Source organism: Canis lupus, chromosome 11, assembly GCF_003254725.2.
Source record: "Canis lupus dingo isolate Sandy chromosome 11, ASM325472v2, whole genome shotgun sequence".
Taxonomy (NCBI): domain Eukaryota; kingdom Metazoa; phylum Chordata; class Mammalia; order Carnivora; family Canidae; genus Canis; species Canis lupus.
In genome coordinates this window covers 52,070,175-52,079,486 of record NC_064253.1, presented here as the reverse complement: position 1 = coordinate 52,079,486, position 9,312 = coordinate 52,070,175, and the positions used below count along the sequence as shown (strand labels likewise).

Here is a 9,312-nt window from a genome sequence, read left to right as displayed (position 1 = left end):
TGTTCCCCAAACACGCTCGGAGATTTCTCTTCTTGCCTTTGCTGGGGCTGTTCCCTCAGCCTGGGTGCTGGCTCGTCCCTGCCCATTCGAGTCCTATCCATCCCTCAAGGCCTTTGGGTCCCTTTGTTTCTAGACATTGGGGGCAGTGGTCAGTACACACCTGGCTCTGGGGCGACTTGGTCTCAGCCATGTCCCCACCCATGTGTGAGAAGTGCACTTGCATGAAGAGGGGACCTGGGTCACCTGGGTCACTCCCTAGAGTAACTCCTGATTACAGGAAGCTAAATTTAGACAGGACCTTTCAATAAAGGAGCTTTGAAGTGAACCGACCTGCTGATCATAAGAATGTGCAACATCACAGGCTTCAAATGTCCAGTAGGGCAAGGGTGCCCTCTACTTCCTCCCCCCACATCAGACTTTCAAACTGTGGTAGAGTGTTAGAAACAGGGGCCCAACCCGAATCGAAGGGGCTTTGGTGCTAGGTGGAGATCCAAACCCTTGTGTTCAATGCCCTCTCCCATTTTGCCAACAAATCCCCATTGAAATGACCAAATACACCCTGTAGGAAGAATTCCATCTCACTTCTAGAATCTCTAGAAGGCTGTGTCCATTGTTTAAAAACTTCAAGGCCATGAGTGGAGACAGATGAGCACAGCGGAACCATTTACTGCCTGCCGAGAGGGACCACTGAGTTTCACTCCCAGTACCTTGTACAGCAATGAGGGGGGGTTTGGAGGGGGCAGGGAGGACAAAATCCAAACTTAGTGGCATCTTTGGAGTCTGTGTGGGATGGGATGCTTGGGCTGTGGAGCTGGCCTTAGCAGTAGGCATGTGGAAGGGACAGTGTGCTGAGTGAGGTTAGGGCAGTGACAAAGTTGCCCCCTTCCGAGGGCCGTGGGCTGGTTAGACAGGGAGCTGCTACCTAGCTGGTCCCAGCCCGGGACACAAGTAGTATTTGACTCAAGTGATGACTTCTTTTTTGTTTTATGTCCCATTTAAGAACTCCTTACCTACGCCAAGATAACAAAATATTTGTTTTCTTCTAGAAGTTTTATTTTTTAAAACAGATGTTATTTATTTAGAGAGCAATGGGTGGGGGGTGCTGTTCAGAGGGAGAGGGATAGAGTGTATCTCAAGCTGACTCTGCAATGAGCTGGAGCCCGAAATGGGGCTCCATCGTGTTTGCTCTGCATTTAGTTTTTTCTTCTTGTAATGTCTTTTTTTTTTTTTTTTTCTTCTTGTAATGTGTTTTTCAGATTTGGGGATCTACACTGACCTTACAAAAGAAGTTGGAAAGGATTCTCTGTACTATTTTCTGGAAGAGAATTTGTGTAGAATTAGTATTATTTCTTTCTTAAATATTTGCTACAAATCATTGGTGAAGCCATCTAGGCATGGAGGTGTTCTTATTTTTCTTTTTTGGGAGAAGGAAGGTTTTCTTTTTTTTTCTTTTTTCTTTTTCTTTTCTTTTCTTTTTTTTTTTTTTGAGGGAAAGTTTTCAATTACAAATTCAGCTTTTTTGATGGATAGGGAACTGTTCAGATTGTCCTTTTCTTCTTGGGTGAGCTTTGGGAACTTCTATCTTTTTAGAAATTTGTGTATTTCATTCACCTAAGGGGTGGAACTTGTATGCACGAGGTTGCTAATATTGTTGTCCTTTAATTGAATAAAGTCTAACAGTGACTCTTTATTATTTCTGATATTGTGCCTTTTAAAGGTTTAGCAGCACAGTTGATCCTCATTTATGGATTCTGTATTTATGAATTCACCTACTTGCTAAGATTTACTTGTAACCCTCAAATCAATACTTGGCAATGCTGTCAGTCATTGGAAAATACGTGCAAATATCGAAAAATTTGCGTTGCCCAACACACAAGTTCCCATCTGAGGTTGAATGATGAGAAGCTATGAGTCAGCTCTCATACTGTAAACAAATGTCCTTTCTGCTGCCTATGTGGTGCCAGGTTGCCAGGTTTGGGCCATTTTTGTGTTTTCTTTTGGTGATTTTGCTGTTTAAAATGGTCCCCAAGTCAAGTGCTAAAGAGTTGTTTAGTGCTCCTGAATGCAAGAGGGCTGTGGTTGTGCCTTACGGAGAAAATTTATGTGTCAGATAAACTTTGTTCAGGCATGAGTGAGAGTGCTGTTGGCCGTGACTCCCATGTTCATGCATCAATAATATAAATTAAATAAGGTGTCTTTACACAAAAACATATAAAGCAAATCTATTACTGATCCGTTAACAAAAATGTTGTGGCCAGAAGCTTGTAGGAACCTAACCCAGTATTTTCCCTAGCAGCAATGGTCAGGATTCTCTAATGTCCCCCATAATTTTATAGAACATAACTGCTGCAAGTGAGAATCAGTTGTACTATCGATCTCAAAAAACCACCTTTTTGTTTTATTGATTTTCTCTATTGTTTTCTCACTTACTATTTCTTTGATTTTCCTATTTATTACTTATTTTTTCTGTTTACTTTGGGTTTAATTTGCTCTTATTTTTCTAGTTTCTAAAGGAGGAAGCTAAGGTCATTGACTATAAGACTTTCTTCCCTTCTAATATAAGCAGTAAGTGCTATAAATTTCCCTCTAAGTCTGTTTTTAGCTACATGTCTGTATTTATGCATACTGAATTTGGTTTGTTGTGCTTTCATTTTTTTAAAAAGATTTCATTTATTTATGAGAGAGAGAGAACCAGGCTCCATGCAGGGAGCCCAATGTGGGACTCGATCCCAGAACTCCAGGATCACTCCCTGAGCCAAAGACAGACGCTCAACCACTGAGCCACCCAGGCGTCCCCATATACTTCATTAAAAAAAAATGTTTATTTAAATTCAATTTAGTTAACATATACTGTATTATTAGTTTCATGGGTAGAATTTAGTGATTCATCAGTTGCATATAACACCTAGTGCTCATTACATCATGTGCCCTCCTTAATGCCCATCACCCAGTTACCCGATTCCCTCATCCCCATCCCTCCAGCAACCTTCAGTTTGTTTCCTATAGTTAAGAGTTTCTTATTGTTTGCCTCCGTCTCTGTTTTCATCTTATTTTATTTTTCCCTCTCTTCCCGTATGTTCATCTATTTTGTTTCTTAAATTCCACAGACGAGTGATATCATATGGTATTTGTCTTTCTCTGACGTATTTTGCTCAGCATACTGTCTAGTTTCATCCACGTCCTTGCAAACGGCAAGAGTTCATTCTTTTTGATGGCTGAGTAATATTCCATTATATATATCTATATATCTATATATATATATCTATATCACATCTTCTTTATCCATTCATCTGTCAATGGACATCTGGTCTCTTTCCATAGTTTGGCCATTGTGAGCATTGCTGCTAAAAACATTGGGGTGCAGGTGCCCCTTCAAATCACTATGTTTATATCTTTTGGATAAATACCTAGTAGTGCTACTGCTGGGTGATAGGGTAGTTCTATTTTTAACTTTTTGAGGAAACTGCGTACTGTTTTCCAGAGTAGCTGTACCAGCTGGCCAGAAAGCAAACGGGTAAGAAGTTTCCCCTTTCTTTGCATTCTCGCCAACGTCTGTTGTTTCCTGAGTTGTTCACTTTTTAGCCTTTCTGACCAGTGTGAGGTGGTATCTCATTGTGGTTTTGATTTGTATTTTCCTGATGCTGAGTGATGTTGAATATTTTCATGTGTGTTGGCTATTTGTATGTCTTCTTGGGAGAAATGGCTGTTCATGTTATCTGCCCATTTCTTGATTGGATTTTTTGGTTTTTGGGTGTTGAATTTGATAAGTTCCTTATAGGTTTTGGATACTAGCCCTTTATCTGGTAAGACATTTGTGAATATCTTCTCCTATTCCACAGGTTGCCTTTTAGTTTTGTCATCTGTTTGCTTTTGCTGTGCAAAAGCTTTTTATCTTGAAGTCCCAGTAGTTCCATTTTTTTTTTTGCTTTTGTTTCCTTTGCCTTTGGAGACATGTCTAGCAAGAAGTTGCTTCGGCTGAAGTTGGAGAGGTTGCTGCCAGTGTTCTCCTCTAGGATTTTGATGGATTCTTGTCTCACATTTAGGTCTTTCATCCATTTTGAGTTTATTTTTGTGTATGGTGTAAGAAAGTGGTCCAGTTTCATTCTTCTGCATGTGGCTGTCCAATTTTCCCAGCACCATTTCTTGAAGAAACTTTTTTCCACTGGATATTCTTTCTTGCGTTGTCAAAGATTAGTTGACCACAGAGTTGAGGGTCCGTTTCTGGGTTCTCTATTCTGTTCCATTGTTCTGCATGTCTGTTTCTGGGCCAGTACCGTACTGTCCTGATGATCACAGCTTTGTAATACAGCTTGAAGACCAGAATTGTGATGCCTCCAGCTTTGATTTTCTTTTCAACATTCCTTGGCTATTCAGAGTCTCTTGTGGTTCCATAGAAGTTTTAGGATTGTTTTTTTCATTTTTCATTTCATTTCATTTCATTTTTCAGCTCCGTGAAAAATGCTGATCGTATTTTGATACGGATTGCATTGAATGTGTTGATTGCTCTGGGTGCTTCACATATTTGAAACATTTTATTTGGAGCATAAACTGAAAATTCTTATATATTTTGATAAATTACCTCATCATTATGAATCTACCTCTGGTAATATTCCTTCCTGTGAAATCTACTTTGTCTGATATTAATGTAGTCATTATAGCTTGCTTTCTTTTAATTTGTATTAATAGATTTATCTAATTTCCACACTTTAACTTTTTTTCCTTGTTTCAGCAACATAGGATGTTGCTATTTCCCATAGCAGAATGCCATTTGGCCTCTACGTTTCACAGAATTACAGCCTATTGGCATAAAACTTGATTTTGAGGGGTACCTGGGTGGCTCAAATGTCAGCCTTCAGCTCAGGTCATGATCCCAGGGTCCTGGGATTGAGCCTCACGTTGGGCTCCCCACTCAGCAGGGAGCCTGGTTCTCCCTCTCCCTCTGCCCCTCTCCTCTGCTTGTGCTCTCTCTCGCTCTCTCTCAAAGAAATAAATAAAATCTTAAAAAACTAATAAATTAAAAAACCCTTGATTTTGACATATTTTGAAGGTCATGTATATTGAGTAGTATAGAAATATATAAGACAAAATGTGTATCTTTTGCTTTATTGCAACATTGTTCACACTATTCCCCTTGTGACTGAATGCTCTGTTAAATATAAAAATACAAACTTCATGTGAACAACGTATGACCTTAGATAAGTTACTTGACTCCGTTTTCTCCTCTGTAAAATGGGAATAGTAATAGTATCTCCCTCATACAATGGTTGTGAAGATGAATGAACTAAAACATGTAAAGTGCTTAGAACAGTCCTTTTTTTTAAGATTAATTTATTTATTTTAGAGAGAGAGAGAGAGAGACAGCATGTGTAAGAGTCAGGGGTGAGGGGCAGAGGGAGACAGAAACTTAAGCAGACAGGGCTCGATCTGATGACCCTGAGTTCAAGGCCCTGAGATGATAATCTGAGCTGAAGCTGAGAGTCAGACGCTCAACCTACTGTGCCTCCCAGGAGCCCCAGAACCATTCTTTTTTTTTTTCTTTCTTTCTTTTTTTTTTTTTTTTTAAGATTTTATTTGGGTGCATGGGTGGCTCAGCGGTTGAGCATCTGCCTTCGGCTCAGGGCGTGATCCCAGAGTACCAGGATTGAGTTCCACATTAGGTTCTCTGCATGGAGCCTGCTTCTCCCTCTGCCTGTGCCTCTGCCTCTCTCTGTGTCTTTTAAGATTTTATTTATTTATTCATGAGAGAGAGGGAGAGAGAGAGGCAGAGACACAGGCAGAGGGAGAAGCAGGCTCCCTGTGGGGAGCCCGATGTGGGACTTGATCCCAGGGCCCTGGGATCACGCCCTGAGTAGAAGGCAGATGCTCAACCACTAAGCGACCCAGGTGTCCCCCGCAGAATCATTCTTGACACAGAATAAGCACTATAGAAATGTTTACCACTACTTCATTCTGTAACTTCTAGTCAATCTGTTTCATCACATTAAAAATGGGCAGCTGTAGTTGACAAGATGTAGTTGGGTGTTTCTTTTTATCCAGGCTGACAGTATCTGCTTTTTAATTTGTGTTAAGACCACTTAAACGTGATAACTTTATTTTCCAATTTCTAGGTAACAAATACAAAAATTGATCCCAATAGTAGGCCTAAAGTAAACCATGATAAATTCCTGAAAGTAGAACCATTTAGTTAAATTTTCTGAGCATGATGTAATAAAACTAAAACTTAGTAACAAAAGGTTAACTGAAAAATTTTGAACCATTTATAAATTTTTTAAAGGCTCCTCCTAGAGCAGTGAAAGGCAAAATCAAAGCAGATGTTCAGAGATGAATGACAATAAGAATACTAACTATAGTGTTTAAGAATGTGGGGCATGGACATGAAGTCATGTGGCCCTCGTCCAAGTTCTGGCTTTGCTGCCCAGTGACTGTGATTCGGATCCAGGTGTTGATATAAAGATAGTAATACTCAGAGGATTTTTTTCCTGATTACATGAAATGACATTTAGCACTTTTTATTTTTATTTTATTTTATTTTATTTTATTTTAATTTAATTTAATTTAATTTAATTTATGATAGACATAGAGAGAGAGAAAGAGAGGCAGAGATACAGGCAGAGGGAGAGGCAGCCTCCCTGCAAGGAGCCCGGCGTGGGACTAGATCCGGGTCTCCAGGATCACGCCCTGGGCGGAAGGTGGCGCTAAACCGCTGAGCCACCCAAGCTGCCCTATTTAGCACTTTTTAAACGTCACTGTTTATACCGTGTGTAACATTTCCCAATCACAATTTAGATATGTAAAAAGGGAACTCTGTTTCTCTGTGTAGATTAAGTCCAAATTCAAGTGATGGCAGAAAACTTAAGCTTGAACAGTGAAGGAAACTTAGTCACATCTACTGTAGTCCCTTGTGGATTAATACTCAACCAATCCAGAATCTTTCCTGGTTCTCTCCACATTTCTGGGTCAACTTCTCCAGACTCAGATTCTTGGCAGGAGCATCTGTTTGGTGGAGCCAGGGTCTCATACCTTCACACAAGTTTTCAGAAAGAAAATAGAGAAATGAATGTCTACCCCCTTGCAGCTTCTGTAGTTAGGTACAAGATCTTTCATGCTCAGATATAGACTTCTCCACAAACTGAGCAGCCTAAACTCAGCAAATGTCGACCAGCTCTCCCTTTTCAGAAAAAGGCATTTTGTTTTTGTCCTAAAATCTATTTCCCCAATATGTGCCTCATCCCATGACTCAGCCCTTCTCATTCTAAGCTCTTACATTGTTATCAAGTCTTCCCCATATTTTAAGATTCAGACTATGCTTTAAGCCCTACAGGCTTTGGCTCTTGTTCTGCAGAGGTTTTTAGAACAAAAACTTCACTGTAGTAGCTCAATGGGTAGAAAGCCATAGAAACTAGAAATTAAAAACCTTGGCAGAAAAATCTCCTTATTTTATCCTGTTATACTCTCTTTATTACTGTTGTTAGAAAATATATGGGATGCGGCCAAAGTTGTACTTAAAGGAAAATACACAGTATAATAATATGAGCAAAAGCTTTTAGTTAGACTTAGGTTCAAAATGTCCCTGCTCTGCTACTTACCAGCCTTGGAGAAATTCTTTAATCTCAAGACTTAATTGCATCAACTATAAATAGTGTTAATAATATTACAGTTTATCTTTGAACAACGCGGTAGTTAGAGGCACTGACCACCCCCATGCAGTCAAAAATCTGTGTATAACTTTTGATGCTTTGAAAACTTAACTAATAGACTACCATTGGCCAGAAGTCTTACTAATAACATAGTCGATTAACACACATTTTATATATCATGTACTATATACTGTAAGGTAAGCTGGAAAAGAGAAAATATTATTAAGAAAATCATAAAGAGAAAATACAGGGCAGCCTGGATTGCTCAGTGGTTTAGCGCTGCCTTCGGCCCAGGGCATGATCCTGGAGACCCAGAACCAAATCCCACGTCCGGCTCCCTGCATGGAGCCTACTTCCCCTATGCCTGTGTCTCTGTCTCTCTCTGTCTCTCTCTCTGTGTCTCTTATGAATAAATAAGTAAAATCTTAAAAAAAAAAAAAAAGAAGAGAAAATACATTTATTGTACTGTTCCTTGTTTATATATAAAAAAAAATCCATGTGTAAGTGAATCCACTCAGTTCAAACCTGTGTTGTTTAAGGTCAACTGTATTTGCTTCATAGAGGGGTTGTGAGAATTGTGTGAGATAATTCCTTTAAAGCACTTAGTACTATGCCTGTGTAAAAGGAATCCTTGGACAATCTGGAGAAAGTGGTCCAAGAAACTTTTGGTCATTCTTGGCCACTTATCACATGACTATTCTTCCAGTAGGAACTGTCAATAGAAGAGTATGATACACAAGGCTCAGGCTGTGTTGGTCCAATGAGATAATAGATGTAAGATGTAACTGAGCATGGAGTGTCTTCTTAGATTTTATATTTTGCTGATTTGCAGGATAGTATTCCTGATAACATATAGACCAAGTTCATCTCTCAATGCTCCAAATGAGAAAGAAAAGCTGTTGTTAGATGACATCACTGTCAATGTTGGATAAGAGGAAAGTAGGAAGGTAGAAGGGAGAGAAATAGTCACAACATCATATCCGTAGAGCTAAACGGTAGACGAGCCTCTTATTGTCCTTCCTTCCTAGGAGAGAGACCTCATCTGAAAACAAGTAAGGAGAGAAACTTCACCATCAAAGGGTCAAGAAAAAATATATAGTGACTTACTATTACTTAATCCTTTGAAAATAAAGGGACTTTAAGGAAAATCCCTTCTTACTGATAATCTGTATTGTTATAGATTGAATGCTTGTGTCCCTCTAAAATTTGTATGTTGAAATCTAGTCTCCAGTGTGACAGTATTTGGAGATGGGCCTTTGGACGATCTTAGGTCATGAGGTGGGACGTCCTCATGAATGGGACTTGTGCCCTTGTAAGAGAACCAAGAGAATTCCCTCTTCCCTTCTGCCATGTGAACATAAAACTAGAAGTCAGACTGAACTCAGAAGAGGGCCCTTCTCAGAACTCAACCTACTAGCATCCTGATCTTAGACTTCCAGCACCCAGAACTGTGAGAAATAGGTTTCTGTTGTTTATAAGCCACCCAGTTGATGGTAGGTTGTTAGAGCAGCCCAAGCTGACTTAACCATGTCTCTTAGAATTTTGGACCTTACATTTACTAAGTTATAGAAACAATCTATTACCTAATTTGGGGTCTGGAAAGAGAAGGCTATCCCTTGATCTTTGATTTAAAAATGCCCCTAAGATGGCCTAAAATATGACTGATGCTCAATAA

General features: G+C 39.5%; 1 protein-coding gene across 1 annotated transcript in view; it reads right to left on the bottom strand.

Annotated features, from left to right (window-relative positions):
- Positions 1-2,800: 2,800 nt before the first annotated feature.
- Positions 2,801-9,312, bottom strand: part of RECK (reversion inducing cysteine rich protein with kazal motifs) — a 91,953-nt gene continuing 85,441 nt past the window's right edge. Inside the window, exon 22 of the mRNA XM_025432346.3 lies at positions 2,801-7,020. Within this exon, the coding sequence (XP_025288131.1) occupies positions 7,015-7,020 (6 nt within the window). The 3' untranslated portion in view covers positions 2,801-7,014. The remainder of the gene's footprint in view (positions 7,021-9,312) is intronic.